The sequence below is a fragment of the Juglans regia genome, chromosome 3, assembly GCF_001411555.2.
Source record: "Juglans regia cultivar Chandler chromosome 3, Walnut 2.0, whole genome shotgun sequence".
Classification (NCBI taxonomy): Eukaryota; Viridiplantae; Streptophyta; class Magnoliopsida; order Fagales; family Juglandaceae; genus Juglans; species Juglans regia.
In genome coordinates, this window is record NC_049903.1 from 6513405 (window position 1) to 6540725 (window position 27321).

Here is a 27321-nt window from a genome sequence, read left to right on the forward strand (position 1 = left end):
TTCATCTCTATCTTTATGGAATTATGCTTCTTGTTCTTTGACTCCATGCAAAAAAATAGAACTGTTGTTTGATAATTGCATCTCTTTATTTGCTAAATTTTTGGAGATCCAATTTTTTTTATTTAAAGTGAGTTTATATTTGTGTTGAGAAGACGCCAAAATAGTGATACCCATAAGCTGTCACGACAGCGGAATACCACTAGATTATTCCCCGTTTCAAACTTTTTAGAATATCATTCAAGTATCATATTCTTCAATCTATATAATTAATGTTTTATCTTAGTTTGTTATTTGTTGTTATTTTGATGGATCAATGTTATTTGGCCTAGTTTAATAGGTGATACGATATATATATATATATATATATATATATATACACACACTACTATAAACATATTTTAATTTTGGCTCATACCAACATAACAGCTTATGAAACAATATGGAATATTAATGTAAAGAAGGAAGCTGGGCCTGAGCTTAATTATATATAACAGATCCTTGTATAGTATTGGGAGAGATCAAAGGGATCCAAGGCAGTTGGACAAGCAATAAGACTAGGAGCCCCACTCATGGTATATTATATAACACTAACCCTGCATAGCTTAACATGTTAGAGAAAACATTGGTCATGATTTTAACACTTGTTTTCTATATATGAGATTTAAGGACTTCTATGTTGTCTAGTTCAATTATTAGATCTGTCCATTGTTTATATCCTCTTAACGTAAAGTTTTTTATGTGGAGTGTCAGAGAAATTTTGCTACTTTGCTTCTTATATGTTTTTGGCATGTTAGAGCCAAATACAAAATTAATGACCATGTATAAAAAATACTTTCTCAATAATATTCAAAAATATTTATTTCTTTGTTCTTATATTGTTTAATTTATCATTTTAGCAACCTAGCTCAATTATTTCATTGATTTGCTTAAGGTTTCATTCATTTCACTTAATCGATTGAGCTGAACAAAGAATAAGAATTGCATGCACGTGGCAAACAGGTTTACCTCACGTGAATACTGTGAAGGGATAGATAATCTCCTCACCATGGCAAAAGCCCATGCACTTGGATGAACTACCATCAGGTGTCCATGTCGGAGATGCCGTAATAACTTATTCCTACCATTCATTGAAATCAAAGATCATCTATTCGCGATAGGTATTGATCCAAGTTATACACATTGGATATTCCATAGAGAGGGTGAAAGTTGGCATGTGAATTCGTCAGACTCTGATGAAGATACTAATAATGAATCTAATAATTTCATTGATGATATGAATGAGATGATTGAAGACACCCGGGCTGCATCATTCTTTGACCATGCGCTCGGTGAACATGACAATACTTCAGAGCCCACCATGAGTGATCGGCAATCAAAAACATTTGACCAATTGTTTAACGATGCAAGACGTCCACTTTATCCAACTTGCAAGAAGTTTTCTAAGCTCTCATTTATAGTCAAGTTGCTTCATATCAAAATTGTTGGGGGTGGACTATCAAGTCATTTAACATGGTTTTACAATTGTTAAAGGCTGCTTTTCCAAATATTTAGATACCTAATTCATACCACGAGGCCTGACACTTGGAACGTGGCTTGGATTTTAGTTATATGAAGATAGACGTTTGCCCAAATGACTGCATGCTATTTTGGAAACATGATGCGGACAAAGAAGCTTGTTTTAAATGCCTTGACCCAAGGTGGGTGTCAACTAGGGGAAAAAACGGAAGATTTCCCAGAAGGTATTGCGATAATTTCCTCTAAAGCCAATGTTACAAAAACTTTTTATGTCAAAGAATATATCAAAGTCCATGAGATGGCATAGAGAAGAACGAGTTGATGACCATAGTACTTTAAGGCATCCTGCTGATTCTAAGATGTGGAGACAATTTGATAAAGATCACACTTTGTTCGCCCAAGATGCTTGCAATGTCAGACTCGGGCTAGCTAGTGATGGGTTTAACCCGTTCAATAATATGAGCAAACCCTATAGTATATAGCCAGTCATACTCATGCCATATAACTTGCCCCATTGATTATGCATGAAAGAACCGTACTTAATGCTATCCTTATTCACTCCTGGCCCCAAAGCACAAGGAAACGACATTTCCTGCATATGATGCATAAAAGAGTTATGGGAGGATGGTGTAGATAGCTATGATGCATCAAAGTCTAAACATTTCCGCTTACATGTTGCACTACTGTGAACTATTAATGACTTTTCTGCATATGTCAATCTTTCTGGGTGGAGCACAAAGGGCAAGATGGCTTGCCCATTATGCAATGAAGATACATATTCGATATGGTTGAAACATGATAGAAAATACTGTTATATGGGCTTGTTTTGGGCAAATTTGTATATCTGAAAATTGAAATATTCTTTTTGTATTACTACAATTACTTACAAAAACAAAGTTGTGACAATGTTATACATACTGGCATAGCTAGTATACATAATAGCGGATGGAGTCGTTAATATTATAATTAGGAGTGCTTCAGGATGAATTTGGAGATTACGTTATATCGGATAGCGATGGAGTTGAATACAAAATTTCATTATAAGAAAAATGAACGTTTATGATGAGTTATTTACGACAAAAATGATTATTTATGATGAAAATAAATTCGTTTTGATAGAAAATAATTATTTTAACAAGAAATAACTGCAAGCACTTTTCTTTGTAATGAGTTTTTTTTTCTGTTTTAGAAATATTATTTTTCATTTGTCATTCTTTCATACTTGTTGACAAGACATTATAAAGTTATAGGGGAGCCGGCCACCACCTAACTAATTTCTCTAAATGGGAGGAAGATTTGTCGTGCTCATCCATAAAATCAATTCAAATTTTAGAGAAGCTAAACCCTAATGCATGCCCATGTCAACTAATTGAGTAGGGTCATTAGTAGCTTGGAGATCTCTTATATATGAATTTATGGATCATATACAAAAGCATCTACAAAGAGATCATCACTAAGAAATAAAATAATATATATATTTATATATAGGGGCCCCTCTAACTAACCAAATAAAAAACGTGCAGTCTAATAAAAACATCCACAAATTAATTACTATTGAAAGTAAAGAATATGAAATAACATATGGTTGAATCGGTGAAATATTGATTGGAGGAGACATTAATTCAACGGTGAATCCCTTATAAGGACATAATTAGTTGCATCATCCACCTTTATAAATTATAAATGGTAGTAGTTTTATATTTAAAGAATTACAATTAAGAGAACTGTATCAATTTATTATATATTTAATTTAATTTTGCATGCACACGCTGTGCACATGATGGTAATCAATATGGACGGCCTGTCCAATGTACAAGAATCATGAAGATCTGGCGTGGATGAGCAAATTCTATCCATGGCTGGAGTTGGCCCGGCCTGAAAAGGCATCATCATCTCAGATTATGGAGAGAGACGTCGAGAGAATTTCTTTTAAGAAATAAGAGGGTAATTGAGAATTATTAGAAGAAAAATACTATATAATGCATCATCATATACTAATGATGAGTAGAAAAATAGTTCTTTTGAGAGAACTGGATATCTATTTAAGATGCATGTTTGCTGGTTTTCTTCCTTTCATTGAATTGTATCCATTTACAGACGGAACACCAGAAAAGAGTTGTAGAAATGGCATCAATCACTCGAACCATATGCTGACACAGACAGCTTCAGAAAATACAACGGTATTCACAGAACAGAAAACTTCGAAAGGTGGTCAAAATCCAACAGCGAGTCGAGTATCTGAACGCCACTTGTTACAATAAAGAAACAATCACAGCATTGTAAAAGACTTGGTCGCCAAGCCAACTTAAGAGATATGTACAATCAAATGCCTCCCAATGGGAATGACAGCAGTTATTGCCAACATCCCAGCAATTATTGCCACGGCCGTCGATGGCAAACGCTCCAGCAATCTCCTCACTGACTCATTTGTTTGGCCGACATAACTAGTAGTTTTGGTGCTTGCAATCATCCAAAAACCGCTTCAACTTCTAATAACGGGACCCCTGTACAGCCCCCTCTGGACCACCAAGTTTTCAGGAGGTTGAATCTCTTCCAACCAAGCCACTTCAGATGGTTCTATACCACATAGTTCATCAATATCTTTAGGAGAACAAAAGAAACAGAAATGGTTAGTTCAGGGCATTAGAAGTAAACAAAGCATTTATCTCTCACGCAGAAAGAGGGAGGGGGAGAGATGATACCTGGTAGATCTCCCCTAGGGGATTTCCTGAAATAAGAGCAGTGCCGGCCATCTTCCGAGGAGTATGGGGGTGAAAGGATATCGAAGATAGCGCAGGGAGTCAAGGCTTTAAAACAGTGAATATTGCCACCGCTGCTTGGATGTAGGATTGTTGTACCACAAGGTGCACTCATCTCACAATCTCTAACAAGTTTAGCGGGTCTGGCTGCAAATTTCCACTAATCCACAATCAGTGAATCCTACTGAACCACAGTCGGTTCATTTTCAGTTACAGGTGGACAAATATTTTATTTTGGCAATCTATCAATACCGAAATCAAACCTCTATATTCTTTATCTGAGTTTCTTCCATAATGAATGGTAGTTGAAGATATATATATATATATATACATATATATATTTTTTTTAAGTAAATACTGAAAAATTAAAGATACAGTTTATCAACAAGATGAGGAGCAAAAAGAATACATCAATAACAAATATAGTACTGCTCGAGTAAGAGTAAGAAGGCATTCATCATACATGAAAACAAACAAGGTAACAAGGATGAGAACTGAAGAAATAAGTTTTAATCGTGGAAAGCATCAAACTGGCTGAATAAAATATCCAAGGATCCTATAAAAGGAGAGAGTACACTTTGTGACTTTGCACCCCAAAACGGTTACCCTTTTGCAATGTGGTACCTGAACTACTACTTTTGACACATTGCATCCTCAAGCTATTAAAATGTTATAATGTGGTTATAAGAAAAATGTTGTAATGTGGGCATTCCGTTAAGATCCAACCATAGAGATTGTGTCATGTCACCAATTTCTCGCCCACATTAACGTACAGGTAATAGACAAGAAAAAATTAATGGACATGCATGCTTAGAATGGATTCAACCAAGCCAGTTGCTCTGAAGAACCTCTGCACCATGGAGCAGAATGAGAGAGACTATGATTGATGATATCTTGAAGGCTAAGTAATTTGCGAAGAAACAAATTAGACATGAATAAGATTCTAATATATGGTATTGATTAAGGAGTTATCCATTATTAAACTTGTTTCATTTTCATTTTTTCAGGATTTTTCAAAAGGCAACAAGTGAGATTTTTATTGCACAATAATAGCAAGTTGGTGATACCCTATTGATATTAATGATTTTACTGTTTAAAAAAAAAACAGATCATATTATTTTGACCAAAATATTTATATTACAAATAAAAGAGAGGCACACATCAGAATATCAGTCCAAATCACCATCACAAAGCCATAATGTAATCTTGAAATATGATATGGTTATTGAAGATGGGCACCTTGAGATAGATCGGCAGAACCTGAACCGGGAATATCAAGCCAATCATATGACCTCACGTGTAATGAGCCATAAAGAAGCTTGCTCAACACAGTCATTCCAGGATGATTATGAAGCGGTATGATAGAGCCAGGTAGCATGCAGAAAATTCCAATCTGAGACAAGTTCCAAAAATTTTCCAAGTACAAGTCACAATCCAGCTTTCATTACAAATACCCAATCTACTCAACCAAAACCAAGTGTAAGAAAATCATTAAATTCCAAATGTAAAATATAATCGTTAATGTCCTAACAAGATTCAAATTGCTTACAGACAATTTGGCACATTCATGCAAGTGCAGATATTTAATTGGTGGTGGCCACTGATGACAGCCATTAGGCCCATTACGACCTTTTTTCCCATTGCTACCTTTCACAGAAGCTTTCCATTGACGTGCTAATTGTGCCTCCTGCTCGAGACCCACATTAGAAGGCTTCAATTCATCTGGAATGGCATTATATGGAAGCGTTAAATCACAGTACGATAAACTTGGCTTGGACCAAGTGCAAGTAAACTAAGTTCATGAAAACGAGACAAATATGATTCAAGTTTCTTAATCCTCCTACCTAAACTAGAACGAACTTTTCGAAGAGCTTCTTCTGATACCGGACCATCAGTAGAGAATGACACCTTGCAGGCGTCATATAGCTTCTGAACAACTGGCATGGTATGAAGAACGTAGCAGTCTAACAATGAATTGATCTGAATACCCCAGTAACTGAATTCTTAATTATCGGTAACCAAAACAGTGGAGTAGATCAAGCATCTAAATCATAAGAACCAACTGGGTTGCTCCAGGTTAAGCAAGTGCATTAAAAAACAACTTTCTTTCTCTGCAACAATTCCAAAATCCAGCCCTACGTGAACCCAAGGGACAGCAATAGATATGCATGGTAGTCAGTTAACCCCGTCCAAGGTTAGCTCAAAGCACCTAGCAAACCAACGTAACGAAAGCATCATGTCGTAAATTTCTGAAAATATTAGAAACAACTCTAGTTCATACGTCTGTTTTCTCTCAAAATGGGCAGAGGTACAAGAAGAACCATTCTTAATGCTCCAATTATAATCTCTGAGAAAAAATAAAAGATATTACTCCATTTGATATGTGGTGGAAATTAGTATTATTGAAAAAAACTGGGTCAATTAAACGACCCAAAATAAGAAAATTCAGATGAGCTTTCTTTTGCCTTATCTTTCTCAGCAGCCAAAAGCCCACAAAATAAATAAAAATGGCAAGTTTAATCTAATCAAACACGAAATTACTCAAACATATGAAACAAAACACCGTCAAAGTTAAATTAGAGGGAAAGAAATAGACTCAATCCCAAGAACGGGTCAGGCATATTCGGAATTCTTAAAGCTACGAAAGCACCGAAGACAAAGAAATACTCGAGAGAGAGAGGGAGGGAGGGAGTACCTGAGGTTCTTCTCTGAGACAGAGATCAGAAAGAACTGTCTGTGAGGAAGGAGACGGGAGTTCCAGGAGAGAGGATTTTTAACAAGAAATGAAAATAATGATGCCGTTCTGAAACGACGTCACTCAGCTAATGAGCTTTATAGGTATATGTATAGCATGGCCAAGTGCAATGTTTTTTCTGCGGGGGAGCGGCCCTATGCAAATAATGACAACTTCCTTTTGATTTGCGGCTGATCACTCATTCACTCTTGGTGGGTAAATTCATTGAATCTCTTGGATTAAAATTTATTATTCTTGAGAAACTTGGACCAATAATATTCAATACTATTCTAAAATGTCACTCCTTAGTTTCATTGAAACTATCGAATAATATTACATATGAGTTAAGCTATACGTATTCTTTAAAAGAAAATGCGGTCCTATTAGGTGTAAGATGGGAAAGGCTCAGCCTACTCGATGAACTTATCATGAGCAAGAGGGAAAAGAAAGAATGGACAAGACAAAGCAACAAAGTGTTAGACACACAAAGGGAGATGATGAATGCCCATTTGATTGTTAAATTCATTTGAGTTTAACTCAATTCAGTCTAATTTTAAGTTAAGTCTAATATTTAAATACCCAGCTCTTAAATTATTAAACTCATCAACTCAAAACTTCTTTACACGTGGGACCCACAACCTTTTTTAACTTCTCATAAATACATCTAAACTTATCTTAACATCCAAACACATTTAAACTCATTTTAAGTAAATCTCACAAAACTCATTCTACCATCTCAACTCATTATTATTCATAAAGAACTCAACTCAGCTCAACATCTAAACGCATATGAAATGACATAAAGCTGACATTTATCATCAACCACTCCCAAAGCCTCAATAAATGAGGTTTTCCTACTTAAAAAGGGGGGATCTTATCGGAGAGAGACTTCTAGGCGACTCTAGCTAGATTACTCTAAGAACTTCTTCAACCGCAACATGAGAAACTTCAGAAATATTATCCTCTCTAGTAGAGGTGGAAAAATAACCGATGAATTGGACCAGTTGAAAACCAGTTCAGCCTAGTACTAGTTCTATTATTCTCAAAACCGGTCAAAATCAATCATGTTTTGGTTTTTCTTTTTCTAACACCAAACCAAACTGGTTCATTAATAAATACATATATTATATATAATTTTTTATATAATTTTTTTTATATATAATATATATAATTATATATAAAATAATTTTATATTTTATGCTAATTTGCTAATTAATATAACATTAAATTTTAAAATCCTATTATTCATGTATAATAATAATCTAATAACACAAAATTAATATAACATTTGATATAACATAAAATTAATCTTATAAATCTTAATATAACATTTGATATAACATTATCATTAAAAAATTTAATTTTATAAAATAAAATTAATATAACATAAAACTTTAATATTAAACATGCACACTTTATCATATGTTATTAATATAAAGTATATATATTAAGGATAAATACATTTTATAGCATAATAAATTATAATATATATTCTTTTTTATAAATACATTTGATCATATACACTCATATAAAAAGTGTATGTAACCATCATATTATTACTAACATATATAATCAAATATATAAATAAGTTAGACACTAACATATTATCAGTAACATATTATTACTAACATGCATAATTAAATACTATATCACTATATGATACTATTATATATATATATATATATATAATACCAATACTATTAGTAATCCACTATATATAAATAATTATATATTATCCCAATAGTCTATAGTATTAGTAGTTATACTAATGCTATATAAAGTTAGTCTTCTCTCATTTTTTTTTTCTTCTTTAAAAGGAAGCTGAGGTGAAGTGGGGTCCACCGAGATTCTAACAGAATCAGAGGCAGTTGGGAGTGGAGGGCCAACATAACGAATATTTTCCGTTGTTTGCAAGTGATTGAACAAGGTGGTTATTGAGTTTTTTTTTTTTTTTTTTTGTGGTGAGAGAGGGATTACGGTGGTGAGTGTGGGATTTTGATGGTGAGAGTAGGATTTTGGTGGCGAGAGTGGGATTCTGGTGGTGGCGAAGATGGATGAAATTGAGGATCGATGGGAGAAGTTGAAGTTGTCGGAGGAGGAAGCTATGAATATTGATTTTGGTGACGTTGAATCAGCAGAATTGAAATACAAAGAAGTGAGTCTAGTAGGGAAAGTCTGGGTGGTGAGGAGAATCAGTAAGGGCGTGATCGAAACAATGATGGCAAAAATATGGAGGATTAGTAGAAGGGCAAAGTTCCATAAAGTGGGTCTAAATGTTTTTATGGTAGAGTTTGCTAATCAAGCGGATAAACAGAGAATATTGGAGGGGAGACCATGGCTATTCGACAATCAATTGTTCGTGCTGTTGAACTTTGATGGCTTTACACCTCCACAAAAGATGCAGTTCAATATCGAAAGATTATGGGTCCAACTACATGATTTGTCTTTAAAATGCATGAACAAGGAGAAGGGGAGATCCAAGGTGGAACAATTGGTAAGGTAGTAGAGGTAGATACAGAGAAAGATGGGAATGGATGGGGTTATTTCTCAGAGTATTAATTGAAATAGATCTTCACAAACCATTGGCAAGAGGGAGGACCATTAATATGAAGAGGAAGGCTTACTGCCTGCAATATACGAAAAATTTCATCACTTATGTTTTAAATGTGGATGTATTGTACATGAAGATTCGGGATGCAAGGGAAATATGGATGGTGAGTATCAGTTTGGTGCATGGTTGAGAGCAGGGGAAGAATAAAAAATAAGGAATGATCGAGGAGCTCAGAGAGGGTTACCAAAAAATATATAGAGGAAAGAAATAGTGAGGATAGTGGAGAAAAAACAGATAAGGAAATGTTAGAAAAATATAGGGAATGAGCTATGGGGGAAAAGGTAAAAGTGGTTCCTGCTACTAAGGAATGTGAGCTTAACAAAAGGGTGAGTAGTGAGGACAAAATGGGGGAGGTTGTGTGTGAGGAGAAGAGTAGCTCAAAAGAGATAGAGGGGAACGCAACTTTTGAAGTAGAGAGGGAAGAAAGGGAATAGGTGCTGCAGGTCAAGAAAAACTTAGAGAATGAAAAGGAGGTGGATGGGAGCAACTGGTTAAATGAAAATAATATTAGAAGGAAGGTGAAAGGAGTATGGAAAAGAAGAGCTAGGGAACAAGGTTAGAAGGGTGAGTTAATTATTGACCTATCACCTACAAAGAAACTGCTAAGATCTGGGGTTGATAAAGAGGAGGAGGAGAGAATGGGTAAAAAAATAAAAGGGGTGGAAGGAAGTATGGCCGAGACAGTGAAGGAAAGCTTAACTGATATGGTGGATGTTGTAAAGCAGCCCCACCTATTATTATGAAAATCTTGAGTTGAAACTATCGAGGGCTTGGGAACCCTCGGATAGTTCAAAACCTTTACCACTTGGTAGAGGAAAAGATGCCCAATGTTGTGTTCCTAGTGGAGACTAAATTGAGGAAAGGTAAAGGTGAGAAGAATAGAAGAAGGTTGAAGTTTAAAGATTGTTTGGTAATTGAACCAATAGGATTGAAGGGTGGGTTGATGCTGCTATGAAAACAACTTTTAGAAGTAGAGGTGGTGAACTCTAAATGGCATATTAGTGCTTGGATAAGAAGTTTATGGAGATGCTAAATGGCTACTAACAGGCTTTGATGGACAGCCATAAACCAATCGGAAAGAAGAGACATGGAGACTTCTAAGCTCATTAAAACCATAAGATGATAAGGGGTGGTGTGTGGCAGGTGATTTCAATGAGATATTAGTACATGATGAGAAGAGAGGGGGGAAGCAAAAAACAAAAAGACATATGGCTCGTTTCAAATAGGTTTTGGAGTTGGGGGGTTTGTTTGATTTGGGGTGGAGAGGGAACAAATACACTTGGAGTAACAAGCACGAGGATGAGTCTTTTACAAAAGAAAGACTTGACAAGGTTGTAGCCAATCTAAAATTGAAGGAATACTATGCAGAAGGGTGGGTGGAAATATTGGTGGCAAGGTGTTCAGATCACAAACCTATCATGTTGTGCATGGACCAGAAATTAGAGAAAGTATGGAGGCATAAGAGATTCTTTAGATATGAAGCTTGTTGGTCCTTAGAAGATAACTATGAAGAAGTTTTAAAAACAGTATGGCAAAAGGGATTTGGTGGACCATTTACGGGGTTACCTCATAAGTTGAATGAAACAAAAGGAGCTATGTTGAGATGGAGTAAACAAATTTTTTTTTTATCAGAAAAGAGCTTTGACAAATAAGACTGCATTGTTAAGGGAGTTACAAAAAACTGAGGGTAGCCATAATATTGCAACCATCAAAGATTTTCAGAGGGAGATTGGGATCATGTTAGAGAATGAGGACTTAAGGTGGAAGCAAAGAACTAAGGAAAATTGGTATCAATTATGGGATAAAAACACTAAGTATTTTTATAGTTGTGCTAATCAAAGGAGAAAGCATAACAGGGTTCTATTGATAGTAGATGAGCAGAATAGGAGACACACGAGTCCAGAAGGCTTGGAAGGGATTTTCAAAAGTTTTTTTGAGAAACTATATACCTCATCAGAACCTAAAAGGGAGATATTGAGGACTGTTTGAAGAGCGTGACACCATGTGTTACAAGAGGGATGAATGACCATATTTCAAAAGCTTACACTAGAGAAGAAGTAAAAGAAGCAGTAAGACATATGGCTCCTCTCAAATCCCCGGGACCCAATTGATTTGGTGCATGTTTCTATCAGAAGTACTGGCATTTAATTTGTGAGGAAGTCAGCAATTCTATGTTGGCTTGGTTGAATGGTAACTCCTTAAACTCTCTTTGCAAATTTCACTTATATAGCTCTTATCCCTAAGACAACAGAATCCAAAATGGCTAGTGATTTCAGACCCATCTGTTTGTGCAATGTAGCTTATAAGATAATGGCTAAAGTGATGACTAATAGATTGAAGAGTGTTTTAATTGATATTATTTCTCCTAATCAAAGTGCTTTCATACCTAGGAAGTTAATCACTAATAACATTATGGTAGCATATGAGGTTTTACACACTATGAAAGTGAGGAAAAAATGAAAAGTTGGGAGTATGGCTATCAAGCTAGACATGTCTAAAGCTTATGATAGGATTGAATGGTCTTACTTGCAAGCAGTTATGGAAAAAATAGGTTTTTGTAATAAATGGATAGAGCTAACCATGAAGTGTGTGTCAACTGTTTCTTATTCAATTCTTGTTAATGGTAAACCAAATGAGAGAATAAAGCCCTCAAGAGGTTTGAGGCAAGGAAATCATTTGTCTCCCTATTTATTCATCATATGTGCTAAGGGGTTTAGCTCTTTGTTTAACAACTCAGATCTAATGGGAGAGACAAGGGGAGTGGCTGTTTCTAACAATATTTTATTTAATTTTTAATTTTCATCTCAACTCATCCAATCTCAACTCACTATCTCAACTATTCAATTTTAATCCTTTGACTGAGTTGGGGTTCTTATGACACGGCTTCCGTTTGTTGATGTTGTTTAGCGTACAATTGAGACATAGTTCTTAGCAGTTGGTGGAGTCACGTGGGAAAATTACGACATATCACTGAAAAACTTGGAATTTGAGAGTGTGAGAGGGTCGGTTGGGACTTCTTGAATTAAATTCGGTTGATTGTTACATAGTTTGAGGATACCGACAGATAATATTATATCTTATCATAGGATGTCATGCTAATTAAAATTTATGTTTATGTAAATAATTGTAATTATATATAATGTAGTGATAAGATGGGAAAATATATATGACTTCATTCGTATTTCGGAAATATCTCCTAGTTTTTGGTTAAATTTTAGTTTTTTATTTTTATTTTTTTAATCGAATCTTGTTCGTCGTTACTATTTTCTATAAGTTGTACTATTTACGAATTTAGTGTGTAGCACTATTTACTATAGAATCCATTACATTCATAAAATGAATCAAAGTACCAATACCTTCTAATGTAAACTAATTTAGCAAGCTTCCACATCATCAACGACGTGGTTGGTATACCAACAACTTTTAAATTTATTCGTTTTTTCTAATAAATTATTAATTTTAAAGAAAAGGAGACCAACTTTCATCCATTATGCTATTGTCCATTAATTATAAATATTAAAAAAAAAAGAGTTGAAGCAAGATTATAAACAATGCTACATCAATACCTTAATAATTCTTGGCAACTGTATCATAATTATTTTTTTAATAAAAATATTAATAGGAAACTTTTACTATATACCTAATTTATACTACTCAATTTGCTCTCTTGGCGTGACATCATAATGTGGTGCCATGTGGCTTAATAAAATCTTAAAAGATATATATTCAAAATAAAATGTCACGCAAAAACATAAAAAGATAAAAATTAAAATCTTAGATTCTTTTTTATCTTTTTAGAGTAATGGTACATACAGTTGTGGAGTGTACAAACACCGTACAGTTACTTTGAAAAAGAGTGGGGTCCACTATTAAAAAATTAATTTTCTTTTTATGTGAGTCTCGTATTTATTCATTTTTTTTAAAATAATTGCGTGACGCTTGCACACTCACGACTGTAACTATCATTTCTCATATTTTTATGTATGTGCTTTTAATTTTTTTAATAAGTCACGTTATGTTGTCACGTCAATAATACAAATTGAGTGGTATAAATTAGAGAGCATAGCATTGTCTATAATAATAATAATAATGTATATGTTTGGCAACCACATCAGCAATGATCAGTTAATTACGACTAATCAATTCTACTTATTAAAAAAGGATTATGGGGAAATAGGTATTTAAATGTTAAGGCTGCCCAACGTTGCCCCGTTTCATTATTATTATTTTTAAAGAACAAAGATTATAAGAATTCAGTTCCTCCGTACTCTCTCAACTAACCAAATAAACGAGAAAGCATACTCCTCTCTCAACCAACCAAAAAATAATAATAATAAAAAAACATCCTCCTTTTCTTTCATCTCTCTCTCTTTTATAAATTTATTTATTTTTATAAAATTGTTAATTCTTTAGAATTTTTAAATTCTAATAATTATTAAACTACATGACTGAGATATTACAACCTTAACAAACTAAATAACTAATAAATAATAAAAAATTTCAATATAGATCTCAATATATCACTCGTAAGTTAGTTCTTAATTCAAAGTTAATAATTCATTAAAAAAGTGAAAAGAAATCTTGATCCCCCTATCTTTGTTTTCTCAATTCTCTAAATGATTCCAAACAAATTATTTAGCCACAAAATCATTTCATAAAAATAAACTTATAAATTAACATGATTTGATGTGTTGCTTTAGGTTATAGAATTAATTTTATTATAAAATAAATCTAACGTATTATATGAAACTATATCAATTTATAAATTTATATCTATGAGATCTCTTTATGGTTGTAGTACTTCTCGAGACTAAATAATCTAAGAGTAATGATATTTTATAAAGTGGTTCAAAATGGATTTAATGTCACTTAGAATGAGAGTTCTTATCTTTTCTAATAAATTAAGTGATTTTAATAGGAATATAGATTAATATTTCGTTACAAATGCAAAAAAAGTTAAATTAAATTACAAAAATACGATCTGTGAAATGTCACCTATGATCAAATTAAGAGAACTACTACAACCAAGAAATATCTTAGTTTACCAGATTGTATATATAGTTGATTATGACGAACTCTTTTGGAAGACAGACTTTCAGTTCATGAACTGAATTAATACGCCGGTTACTAATAATAACGTGGCGCACGTTCGTGACAGTACTCCTTCTGCCTGTCCACAAGGTCTACATTAAAAACAAATACATTATTCACACACATTATTGCTTTTTATTTTTTATTTTTTAAAAAAGAAAACTTATAATATGGATTTTTACAACAACTAATCATCAATTGGGGCAATTATCAATGGTTGGAATCCCATGATGGACAACATAAATTAGCAATATATAATTGGTTGTGCTTACAATTAAGAAATGATAAATAATATTTATAATTTTAAAGTTCTTTAAAAAAGTTAATAAATTTTATAAATAAATCTGAGATATACATCAAAATTTATTTTTTAATGGTGAACTTTCAATTTTAAAAAAAAAAAAAATGTACAAGACTTACACACCCTAAGATTATATTTAGGGAGCTACTAGAGACACAAAAGAATCTCACATATGATAGTGTGCCACGTGTTCATTTTCCCTAACTCCTCATTCCCTCACTTTCCCTCTCTCCTCTTTCCCCCTTCAACTTCCCAGCAGTCGTGCGCCTCACCCGACTCTCTCTCTCTCTCTCTCCCAGCCACAGCAGGGTTGCCACAGCTCGTCGCCGACCACCACCAACGACCGTTCCCCCTCATTGGTGACCTCTGACCGAACCCAACCCCCCAGTGCAACCCCTCTCCCTCTTCTCCTCCAAAAATTGAGCCCCTCTCACACGGTTTCTCTCTCTCGCTGTTGTCAGCGTTGCCATTGTAGCCCACCCAGACCCTCGTAAGCTTCTTCCCTAGCCATCGGAGCCCTTCTCTCTCTCTCCCTTCTCCCAGAGCAGTGCCTCCCTCTCTTGGTAACCTCTTTATCGGCGCTCCACGTTGATAGTGCCGCTTGGACCGCCGATGTCTTCTGCCCACCATGAAGTAGTCCCTGACCACCATGGCTGGCGCTGGGAGAGGGCACAAGGAGAAGGTAGGGGGCAGGAATGGGGGTAGGGGAGAAAGGAAAAGCAAAAAAAAAAATAGGGGCGAGACGTGCAAGTGTGTCATATCAGTGTGTGAGATTCTTTTGTGGGACCCCTTTGTGTCTATAGTATATTCCTTATATTTAACATTATTATTAAAAAATTGTTATAAAACAATGCAATATGAACATAAAGATGATATTAAGAGACGGCATGTGACGCGATGCTTACAATTAAATCGGAGATTAAATTAACATACTTTATATTATTGTATTATATATATATATATATAGTATTGCATTATATCATTATTTTCTTGATTATTGTTGTAAGAGAATTTTCCCCCAAGGCCCAGGAGGCCCAACCAAACCCGACCCGGGACAAAAAATATGAACCTGGCCTATTGGGAGAATCTTATGTACATGACCTGTAGAAGGGATGGTGCAACAAGGGATGATACTCGTCGATCTGAGGTCCCTCGGGTAGTGTCAAGTCATCAAGTGTCCGCCCACACGGCAGGCGTGACGTACGGAGAGCTGTTGATCTACTGACAGAAGAAGCATGAACGAACAAGGAGAAATGCAGATTAAGAAGAGAAAGTTGGAGAACCACGCCACATTTAAAAGTTATGATAAAATGAACAGTATGAGGAAATCATATTGCATACTAGCAGGCATGATCTGCTCTTCAAACTTGTGGTATAAATAGCTGATCTTAGGTACAAGAAAATTATTTATGATCTCTAGACTTTCTTACTTATTTACTACACTACAAGTCTACAAGATCATTTATTAATTTTGGCATCTAAAGTTCCCGGTCCCAAACCTACCCTCTCCAAGACGCATTATATTCTCCTTTGTGCAAGACTCATTGTAGAAAACTTAAATTGTCGGAACTTGATCTAAAAGTATGCAAAACACGACATTAACAATTGTTTTTAATGATGATGCTGTTTTATAAACGACTACATTTAGACAAATCATATCATCCATTATATTTTCTTTTCCAGATAAAAAAGGGGTAGAAATGTTAAACAATAATGATCTGTACTGATATCATATAGGATTTAATATATTTATTTGATCCGTTATGACATGATTACCCGCTTGATCCAAAATTAATCCGTTTTAACTCTGTTAAATTTTATTTCAAAATTAAAATTTTATTATTGTTGAGTTGTAATATTAGTATTTTTTAGCATACTTATATTTTTATTGTTGGAATTGTAGTTATGGATCTATGCTCATATTTGTTATTGTAGGGTTTGTAATATTGATTTTATTCTTTGTTAAAATTTAAAAAATATTGATATTTTTTGTTAGTATATAGTCTTAATTTTTTTAAGATATTGTGGCTACTGATAGATGTAGATTTTAACTTTTATGTGAAATTATGTTATGCGTGTTAGTTTAACTCATTTATATGAAATATGTTTAAATGAGTCGTGTAATGTTGATCTATTTTTAATTAATTACTAAATGGGTCAAAACGGGTGACACGATACAACCCGTTATTTAAATAGATCGAGTTAGAGTTTGAAAGTTTAACTCAATTAACGGGTCGGGCTTGAGTTTACTTATAGAGTTGAATATTCATGACTTGACACAATACGAACATAGGCCGAAAACACGAATTGTCACCCCTAAATAAAATATAATATGATGATAATAAGATAAATATGCATCTTTAATATGTTGCAATGAAATTGTAAAGATAAATCTTTTAATTACAAAAAGATCTCATAAAAGTAAATCGATAAATTGATGTGGTTTGATTTGATACGTTAGATTACAAAATTATTTTATTGTAAAGTAGATCTAACATATTACATGAAGACATATTAGTTTGTAAATTTATATTTTAAATTGATATTTTACAAGTCAATTGTAAAATGACGTGAAAATCTTAAAAGAAAAAATCTTTTGAACACAAGATTACAAACAAAGATGCAAAAGGATTGCTGGAAGGCTCCTCTAAATGATGTTTTTAAAATCAATAGGGATGCTGCATGCTGTTGACAAAGTTTACCAAGTTAGGGATTTGGGTACTCATAGTTCGTGATTGAGAAGGAAAAATTATGACTACAATGAGGATGAGAAGGGAACTGTTTCCGACCCTTTCTTAGCCGAGTCTTATGCTGCACTACAAGCCACTATCTTTGACACTGAGTTGGGGCTAAGAAATGTTATTCTAGAGAGAGATATGCTTTCAAAGTTCATGTGAAGGCCATTAGTCATGGTAGAAACTAAAGACCATTGAAACAGCACAGAAATGCTACTCTGAGATATAAGACAACTGCTCAAAAGTTTTGATCATTGGTCTGTAAAGTATACTACATATCAATAGGGATGCGATTGAAGTTGCTCATGTTTTTTTCTATTATAAGCTTATTGATTTTGAGGATATTCTTCGTTGTATTCAATCTTTGTTACAGAGATTTATGATTTGTTTGGATAGAAAAATCATCTCATCATTATAATTTTTTTAAATTTTGACATAAAATATAATAAATAATTCAATTTTTTTAAAATTTTAAAATAATAATAATATTAAAAAAATAATATTTTATTCAATTTATTCATACCAACCCTTTCAATAAAATTTGATATGTTATTAAAAAAAAAAAAAAAAACTTCAAAAACATTCCCAATCCTTCTCGTATAGGTTGATGGCATGCTGCTGGTCTTGACTCTTATAATGAAAATAATAAAATAATAATAATGAAAATTTAATAAAATAATAAATATGACGGTAGGAAAGGAGGGAAGAGAGGCGGGCACGAAAGGACGGTGGGCCCAGTCAACGGTTATTAAAAAATATTAATAAAAGAAGGAAAAGCGCGTCCGAGTACTCCGCAAGCGGGATAATCACCATACCACTCTCGCGCGGGCGCGCTCGCTTGCACGCGCACTTCCCATAACGAGAAAAATTGCCACAACCGATTACTAGCTCCCGCCGATCAAAAACCTTTGGGACCCTCAAAACCAAATAAACGAAACTGAGCCCAAACAAAAAGAAAACGGAACACAGCTGGTGTGGGTGACGGGTGTGGCTGGTGGGGGTTAGAGAGACAGAGACAGAGACAGAGACAGACAGGTAGCAGAGGAAGAGAGAGATACCCAAAGATGGTCGAAGGGAAAGGCCTCTGAGATCATCCTGAGAAGAAAAAGGGCAGTAATTTAAAAAAAAAAAAAAAAGGGGAGGAAGAGAATTAAATGTTATTTAATTTGTGATATTATTGTTCGAATCAATATTTTTTTTTTCTTTGCTGCCTTTTGAAGTCTCGATCTCCCCTACCTATCACCACTCCTAACCTCCATTCATTCGTTTCAACAACATTTTCCATTGTTTCTGCACCCCAAGAAAATTTGCATCATTACCCTCCAACAACAGTAGCAGCAGCTGAAAATAAAAATCCTTGTTCCCTTGTACTTTTTTTATGGGCTTTCTTCATGGTAAATCCTCTCTCGCCCACTCCTTTTGCTTTTGGACGTTGCTTGTTGACGAGGGTGTTCCTTTTTGCATTCTTTAGTGACCCGTTTCTTTCCTTGTTTGTATAAACTTCGTGAACCTGAAGCTCCATTCTTATCGGATTAGCGGTTGAGCCAGGCTATGCTCTTGTCGACGAGAAGGGTGTTGTGAAAATTCATTAAAAAAAAGGATGAGGGACCCCAACATGAAAGCCGGACGCGAGTGCCTTCCCCAATTTGCATCCGTTTGTAATATAATTCTCACATAGTTTTTAGACATTTAGATTCATAAAAGGATTTGTCTTTGAGTGGAAGGAGCTGTGTATTGTTCTTGTTATTGGGTTTTGGTGCATATGGAAGGGGGTGAGTTGTACAAAAATCCTGGCGATTTCGATTTATGTGTTGTATAGCGTCGTGGTTGACCTCCACCACTGCTGCATTTGGTTCGTTAAGCAATGGGGGGTAGATGGCACCCATATGGATTTGCGTTCTCGTGTTTCATGACATTGGTTGTTGTTTCGGGTATGAGGGGACGTTTGTCGCTTAACAGTGAAGGTAATTATCGTTTGAGCATCCATGTTTGTCCTTTTATAATATTAATGTATGATGTTGTCTAATGTTTGTTCCAATTTGGAGTGCAATGCAGGATTGGCTTTGTTGGATTTCCGGGCGAGAATAGATTGGGATCCTTATGGTGTACTTGCAAATTGGAATCCTAATGACACCGATCCTTGCGGGTGGTCGGGAGTTCATTGCATGGATGGTGAAGTGCAAATGCTGTAAGTCCCTTTTGCATGGATGGCATTGCAAAATATATTCTTTTTAAGGATTATATTATTATAGTTTTGTTCTTTTATTAGGCTAAGTAATTTCCTTTTCATAATTGTCTGATATATAGCAATTAAGGTAGATCTCAATTCTAGAGGTTTTACGTTCATAAAATTAAGTATGGCAGTATGGCCCAATTTAAGTGTCTTAATGTGTTAATTATTATTGCAGGGATCTGAGTCAACTTTCTTTGGAGGGGACACTGGCACCTGAGCTTGGGAAACTTAGTAACTTACGTTCTCTGTAAGGATTCACTGTGTCATGTTTCTAGAATTTGATGTCAAGGGAAAATGACATGCCTCTTTTTGGTTGATTCATGTGAAGGAAAAATCACTGTTCTGTTATTGCATTACATGATAAAGTTTGGTAACTTCAGTCTCAGATAATTTTCTCGTGTGTACCTTTGTACCAGTTCTAGTGATTTTTCATTTTGAAGCAGTATTTTACAAAAATAAACAATTTGCGTCTTGGAAACTGTTACACGTTCAAACTTGGCAGTTTTTACATCTTTAACCTTTCTCAAGGATGTCTTTTAAGTCTTACTCTGAATAATGTCTTTAGAACCTACCACTAAGCATTTTTTTTTATGTAAGTTCATGTAATAGAATATGTTGTCATCGTATTGGGTACTTATTGACATTTTGGACTTCAATAATTATGGATTCATATGTCTCTATCATTGGTAAATGAACTATTCCAGTATTATAAGGGCTCCACCATTGTAAACACTAAATCTAGAGTCTTGTAAAGCAGCTTGATATTTATCAATTTTGCTGTGTCTTTTGAATCTTATTGAAACATTCCGGTTCTTGCTTCCTCTTTTTCTATTGACTATTGACAGTATACTCTTCAAGAACCATTTCTCCGGTACCATTCCTAATGAGATTGGAGAGCTTAAAAAGCTGGAGCAGTTGGATCTGAGGGAAAATAACTTGTGTGGAGTTATTCCAGCAGAAATAGGCAGAATGGTGTCACTAAAACGCTTGTAGGTTAACTTTTACATATTTTATCTCAATTTAATGCTTTAACTTAATGTTCCTGGACTAAATTCATTTTATACCATAGGTTGATTCGTGACAATAATTTTGAAGGCAGCATTCCTTTGGAGATCAGGTGTCTCAACTTGCTATCTAAATTGGAATTTGATGATAACCATTCGGCTTCTGTTGACACTGGAATCGGCTGTATGATTAGGAAATTTGGACAGTAAGAAACTACTTATTGCATTGAACTTGATGCCTCTTTGAGTGCTTTGCTCCACCCCACTCCCCTTCCCCCTCCATTCTCTCTCTTTCTCTCTTTCCCCCCCATTTGACTCAACAACACAGACACATTACCCCTCAAATGGTGGTCAGTACTCTCGACTCTCTATCTTATTTGCTTCTTCTGCAAGATTTGTGATATCATAACCATGCTTACTAGAATAATTTTTAACTGAAACAGAAGCTTGGATAAATGAACCCAATGAAGAGTAACCTTTTTTGGTATATAAAATAAAATTGGAAAACTTGTGTCCGTGCTCCTTTAATTTTTTAATCAAGTTTTTCTCTGCAATTACAAGAGAGAGGTGAGAAATCTGATGGCCAAAAGGGCTCGTTCTAATAATTTATTGCTCAAATGAGCTAATTGACAATACAGGATATACTGAAGTAATTAGATAATTAAAATCTCAGAGATGTATAGTTTGTACATTAATGAGACTAAATTTGTTCTAAACTTCTATACATTTTATTCTCTATTGAATCTTGTTCCTGTGTCACATTTGAGTTTCTCATCAATCTGAACCCAATTATATGTGGGCACTGGGCACTAAGTACTTCATTGTGACACTGCTGCTGGAACTATTTGGAGCATGCAAGATATCTGAACAATGCAGAACTTAATCATACACTAGATATATATTGCGTTTCAGTTATAATTAATGGATGTGAGACACATTCTAAAACTTTGCGCCAGCATTTGGGAGATTGACCAGCATGCCTTGCTAAAAATTTCTTCTAGTTGATAATGTAGAAAGGTCTACAGTTCTCTCCTAGATTTCTGATTCTTCTTTACATTGCCTGTGCAGTGCTGGACAGAGAAATTCAAAACTGATTAATAAGGCAGACTCATTTATAATCCCAATTAAAGGAGCTCTTGGGCGTTTTATCCATATCCTGTGTACGTCACGGTATGGAGATATGATTTCTGTTTTACCATCCTTAAATTGCACTGGTTGTCTTTCATGTTCTTTGTATTGAGACTGTTGCTTTTCCATCAAGGTTCAGGTTTGGAAAGGACACTCCGAATGGGAAAGGAGAGAGTTGCTGCAGCAGTCTACCTAGTGAGTGGAAACAATTTACCAATCCTGGTGCAGTGAATGCGAAAATTGTGCTACTGAATCACAAAATGACCTTGTTCCTTTCATTAAGCAGGTTCATCTGAGCCACACATGGTCCATGCTGCTCAGAAGTTCGTCAGTTTCGCACGGCGTAGACTACTTGAGCAATCCACTAACCTCGCAGCTGCACCTGCTAGTGATGGACCCCCCTCTGGACAAATCATTGCTCTTCCAATTACCAAGAGTAGTGGGGCTTTGCCAGCTGTACCACATGAAAAGAAGAAACAACACTCCTCACCCGCACCACAGTCTTCACCTGCTGATCACGAACAGTCTTTCCAAAATCCAAGTGGTTTTGTTCAAGTGCCAGGCAATCAACAATCTTCTAGTGGTGGCACCTCTGGAAATATGTGGAAGTATTTCATTTCTATAGCTGGTGTGGCCGTCTTACTCATGGTTGCTGCAACTGTTTTCTGCATGTTACGAAGCCAAGCAGTGGCAACCATAGGTCCTTGGAAGACTGGATTGAGTGGACAGTTGCAGAAAGCATTCATAACAGGTGATATTTTGACATGAGATAGGAAAAAAACATAACGAGCACAATGAGAAGAAAAGAAATTTTTTTATAAGTAAAAAAGAAGAAAAGAATATAAATAAATAAAAAAGAATCTGAAATCTAAATGAGCTAGTGGAACTATCAATTGAACACATTATCACATGGTTTAGCGTCTAGGGGGTTTAACACGATGGTATAGAGTGAAAACAAATAAAAATGGAATGTAGTTTATCTCTAGGACAAATCAGATTGTTGAACTGGCGCATGAACTTCAAGGCTCACCCTTAAAGAGTCATTGGAGGATAATTAGTTCTGTCCACAGATATTGAATGACTCTTTTGTGTTTTATGAAAATTGAAGTTTTGAATAGATCACCATCACTCATTACCGAGATGGTAACCTTGTGAATATAGAATAGTAAATGGAAGCGCCACGGATACATTAGTAGTGCCGTATGATGGTCCCATCCAAATCTTCATTAGATGCACTGCTTTGGAGCATGGAACTTTTCTGCTTCTTGTGCTATGCAATATGGGTTCGACAAAATCCCAATGGTCTTCAAACATGGCTGGTGTCTTAACCATAAGCTTATGATGTCCTTCTATTCTTTCCAGCTTATATGGCAAGACTGATTCAGGTGCATATATCAAATGCAGGGGTTCCCAAGTTGAATCGATCAGAGCTGGAAACAGCCTGTGAAGACTTCAGCAATATTATCGACACTCTGGATGGTTGCACCATTTACAAGGGAACACTGTCCAGTGGAGTTGAGATTGCCGTTGCATCAACTTCAATTAAATCTTCCAAAGACTGGTCAAAGAACTCAGAGATGGCATACCGGGAGAAGGTCTCTTGCTTCCGTGGTCACTGGAAAATTTTGGAACAGTGTCCAACTCATTTGCACTTGAATCTCAAGCTCTTATTTTCTTCTCACTTTATTGATTTATCATTTTTTGACCTGCTGTAGATTGATACACTGTCACGGGTGAACCATAAGAACTTTGTCAATCTTATTGGCTACTGTGAGGAGGATGAGCCGTTTGTTAGGATGATGGTGTTTGAGTATGCCCCAAATGGAACCCTCTTTGAGCATCTGCATGGTAGCACTCTTTAACTTATATCTACTGTAACTTATATACTTAAGTAAAATATTGGTGGCTTGCTAACTGAGAGGCTGAAACATTTCTCCTGTTTTCAGTTAAAGAACTCGAACATCTTGACTGGAATGCAAGGATGAGGATTATGATGGGAATAGCATATTGTCTTCAATATATGCATCATGATCTAAATCCACCCGAGGCACATTCTAACCTATGTTCAACCGCTGTCTATTTAACAGATGATTATGCTGCTAAGGTGAACTTTCTTTCGAACATTCTGATTGCCTTCATTAAATTTTGATCGTAGTGTAATTTACTCACTCTCGTGCTTTCTCAGATTGCAGAAATATGTTTCTTGTCAGAGGCTGCATCCAAGTCAAAGAAATTAGGTGAAGACGAAAAAGAGAATTCAGAATTGCCCCCACTTAAGGATCCGGAAACAAATATCTATAGTTTTGGAGTATTGCTGCTCGAAATAATTTCTGGAAAGCTTCCTTTCTCAGAAGAACAAGGGCACATTGTTAACTGGGTAAGGATCCCCCTTCCCTCCATAGTTTGTTCTTTGGGGCTAAGTCAGTATTGTACAGTCATTCCTGCAAAAGTTTAGATAAATAATTTATTACGACCATGCCAGGCTGCTGAATATTTAAATGACAAGCGGAGCATCAGCTACATGATTGACCCAACACTCAAGTCCTTCAAAAATGATGAGCTTGATGTTGTCTGTGAAGTTATCCAAGAATGCATACAACCAGATCCAAGGCAGAGACCAACAATAAAGTGCATCATTGCCAAATTGAGGGAAGTGATTGCTATTTCACCTGATCAATCTACACCAAGACTTTCTCCCCTCTGGTGGGCTGAACTCGAGATCTTATCTGTGGAGGCGACTTAAGTCCTCTCCAACTCTCTTCCGTGTGCTGTAAGTCAACGTCTTTCTCTTTGTAGCTGAATGCTAAAGAATAGCCTTTAATCCAGTCCACCTGCACATAACTGAATCCTATCATTACATACTAGGTACTCAATCCCTTTTTTGTCTCTGTTTTCACGTGTATGTTCTTATTAATCATTCTATTCAGATTCTTCTTGCTTCTCCTTCACATTCCTAGCGATACTAGTTTGCTAAATTGTTTAACAAGTCGTGTGGTGCTGTTTCCCTCCTGCATAATATGTACCGGATATTTGTATATTTATGAAACAATGTTTGAGATGTAAAATATTTACGTACATACTACTCGGAAGTCAGTCCAGTGTACGTATGAAAATGAACCTCTTAATTTGTAGGTCTTTTTCTTTTGTTTTCCTAGGTTGTCGAGAACTGTACCTAAAAAAAAAAAGTATTGAGAACTCTGAGAAACTTTAATCATCCATAGCCTGCTTGCTTTTGGGTTGCGCAGTGGTCAGCTAATTTGCTATTGCTTGCGTAACCTATCGATGTAGAATGATCTTATTATATTATGAAGCAGTCGTCAGCCCAGTTGAACTTAATATTACCGGTAGTGATGTGAAAATTAGAACAGAGATAGGAACGAAATCCTTCACGAAACAGAACACAGCATATTCAAAACCGTTTGGCAACTTCATTCCTCCCCGCTATCGCTTTTCGATCGGGGTGAGAGGTTGATGAATGCAGTACTACCACTGAATGCTTTATAGTTTTTTAGAACATCTTTATTTTTATTCTTCTGTTGATGTCATATATTTTACACAAAAGTAATTTCACAAACTGACTTGATCTGTCAAATTTATTTTACAATCTGACAGACTATATAAAGCGACATCATTTTGCAGGATTACTTTTGTGTTAGTCACTTTGTGACTAGTATTTCTCTTCTATTACAATTTATCTGGTGGAGAATTTTTCACCGAATTGGTTTACCACGCTCGTGTCCAACAGGCAATCAAGTCACATTCAATTGACGTATTTAACGTGACTTCAACACGTAGTATTAATCATCTTTGTAATTACTACAATACTTGATCTTTTAACCAAACCCAAAACCTACAAGGTTATTATAATCTGCCTAATTAATATATATGTAATTACTAGATTCTCTCATCTCTGCTCTCTCTCTCATCTGAGCTCTCATCTGAGCTCGCTCTCAATGGCTGCTCCCGTTTCGACATGTAATATGTATCATTTGGATGCAGCAAATAGTGGCTGCTACCAAGACTTTTTCATTTAACATAACACGTCGTTCTATCTATATACCAAGTCATTTCCGTATAGGACTTCCCCTACCATGCCTCAGATCTCTCCTTTTGCCCCACTGGTGGACACAAAGATGAAGCTTCTTACTCACCGCAAGAAAATCCACAGCCTGCCTTGGCGTCAATATCCCTATCAGTTACTTAAGCGTGTTCAACCTCAGCCTACCCGCCTCCTCCAAAACCCCCACCATTGCTTGCTCGTGTTTGTCCAGAGCTCTGTCCACTTCCCCGTTCATCTCCCCCACCTGGCTCAACCCCTTTGCAATCCCCACTATGGGATGGTCCGCCACGTCCTCCTGCAAGGTTGCCATCCTGTTCGTCAACTTTTCCTCGGACCTTAGCGTCTTCCCTTGTAACATGTTGATTGGGTGAAGCTGTTTGGAAGAGAGGTAGCCGAGATTGGCACTAGAGCTGCTCGTGCCCTGGAGGAACTCGCTTAGATGAACCTCAATCTCCAATCCACATAGGGCATAAACGAGTCGGATATACTGGGAAGGTCTGCAGCCGGCGAGCCAAAGCAGAGAGTTTTCCCAGTTGGTGCACCAGGCAGGAGCAAAGAAGGCAGAAACGTCGTTGTGGGCAAGTTGGCTTCGCTTGTCAGCGTAGTCTTGGAAGTGTTCGATGCATGCACTTTTCTGCGAGTTGGCTAAAGTTGTCTTCATTTTCATTGTTGGGGGAGTGTAGGGTTAGGGCTTGGTGGAGTTCGGAGAGTTATTGTTTTTGGAGGTTCATCCATTTCAGGAAACAGCAACGGCCCCGCTCCTGGCCATCAGTTGCCATATGAGATGGTTATTGAGCAAATTTGGGCCATTCCCGTGATATTCTCGTTCACTATATATGCTTGACAAGTGAGGCCGAAGTACACCTGAAGAAAACGAAAAGGGTGATGATCGATGTCGGTTTTAGAGAAACTTCTGGGCTGTTGCGCGCCAGGAGCGGAAAAGGATAAAAAAGTCTTCAATCTTCCGCGTTCTAACACATTTGGAGTGTTGCTATTTGAACTTGAGTAATGATATAAAATATATTACATAATAATATTATAAAATGAAGATATTTTTATAAAATAATATTATTTTTATAAAGTATTTTTTAAAAATATCTCTAATTTAAAATATAATTATATAAAATATTGTGAAAAATATTATGTATAA

The 27321-nt window shown here is 35.6% G+C and overlaps 3 protein-coding genes across 8 annotated transcripts; 1 reads left to right on the forward strand and 2 right to left on the reverse strand.

The window, feature by feature from the left end:
• Positions 1 to 3550: 3550 nt before the first annotated feature.
• On the reverse strand, positions 3551 to 7092 carry LOC109011288 (plant cysteine oxidase 4-like). Of its 3 annotated transcripts, none has more exons than XM_018992415.2 (6): positions 6970 to 7092; positions 6119 to 6483; positions 5824 to 5996; positions 5514 to 5667; positions 4218 to 4421; positions 3551 to 4116 (listed from the first exon to the last, which is right to left on the reverse strand). In XM_018992415.2, the coding sequence occupies exons 2-6, from the start codon at positions 6216 to 6218 to the stop codon at positions 3998 to 4000; spliced, it is 750 nt and encodes a 249-aa protein (XP_018847960.1). In that variant the 5' UTR covers positions 6219 to 6483; positions 6970 to 7092; the 3' UTR covers positions 3551 to 3997. The 3 variants fall into 3 exon arrangements, with proteins under 3 accessions (XP_018847960.1, XP_018847959.1, XP_035544806.1); XM_018992414.2 differs by having other exon boundaries at positions 6119 to 6621; positions 6970 to 7091; XM_035688913.1 differs by having other exon boundaries at positions 6119 to 6409; positions 6970 to 7080.
• An 11560-nt stretch (positions 7093 to 18652) lies between these two features.
• On the forward strand, positions 18653 to 25037 carry LOC109011274 (protein MALE DISCOVERER 1-like). 4 transcript variants are annotated; one of them, XM_018992395.2, is made up of 14 exons: positions 18654 to 19140; positions 19263 to 19710; positions 19802 to 19934; positions 20155 to 20226; positions 20825 to 20968; positions 21049 to 21189; positions 22052 to 22153; positions 22245 to 22306; positions 22398 to 22862; positions 23516 to 23706; positions 23827 to 23959; positions 24058 to 24215; positions 24297 to 24488; positions 24594 to 25037. In XM_018992395.2, the coding sequence occupies exons 2-14, from the start codon at positions 19611 to 19613 to the stop codon at positions 24852 to 24854; spliced, it is 2154 nt and encodes a 717-aa protein (XP_018847940.1). In that variant the 5' UTR covers positions 18654 to 19140; positions 19263 to 19610; the 3' UTR covers positions 24855 to 25037. The 4 variants fall into 4 exon arrangements, with proteins under 4 accessions (XP_018847941.1, XP_035544807.1, XP_018847940.1 ...); XM_018992396.2 differs by having other exon boundaries at positions 18653 to 19710; positions 22251 to 22306; XM_035688914.1 differs by having other exon boundaries at positions 18653 to 19710; positions 21079 to 21189.
• Positions 25038 to 25881: 844 nt separating this feature from the next.
• On the reverse strand, positions 25882 to 26983 carry LOC109021212 (protein DELAY OF GERMINATION 1-like). Its single transcript, XM_019003809.2, has one exon. The coding sequence runs from the start codon at positions 26836 to 26838 to the stop codon at positions 26308 to 26310; it is 531 nt and encodes a 176-aa protein (XP_018859354.2). The 5' UTR covers positions 26839 to 26983; the 3' UTR covers positions 25882 to 26307.
• Between the last annotated feature and the right edge of the window lie 338 nt (positions 26984 to 27321).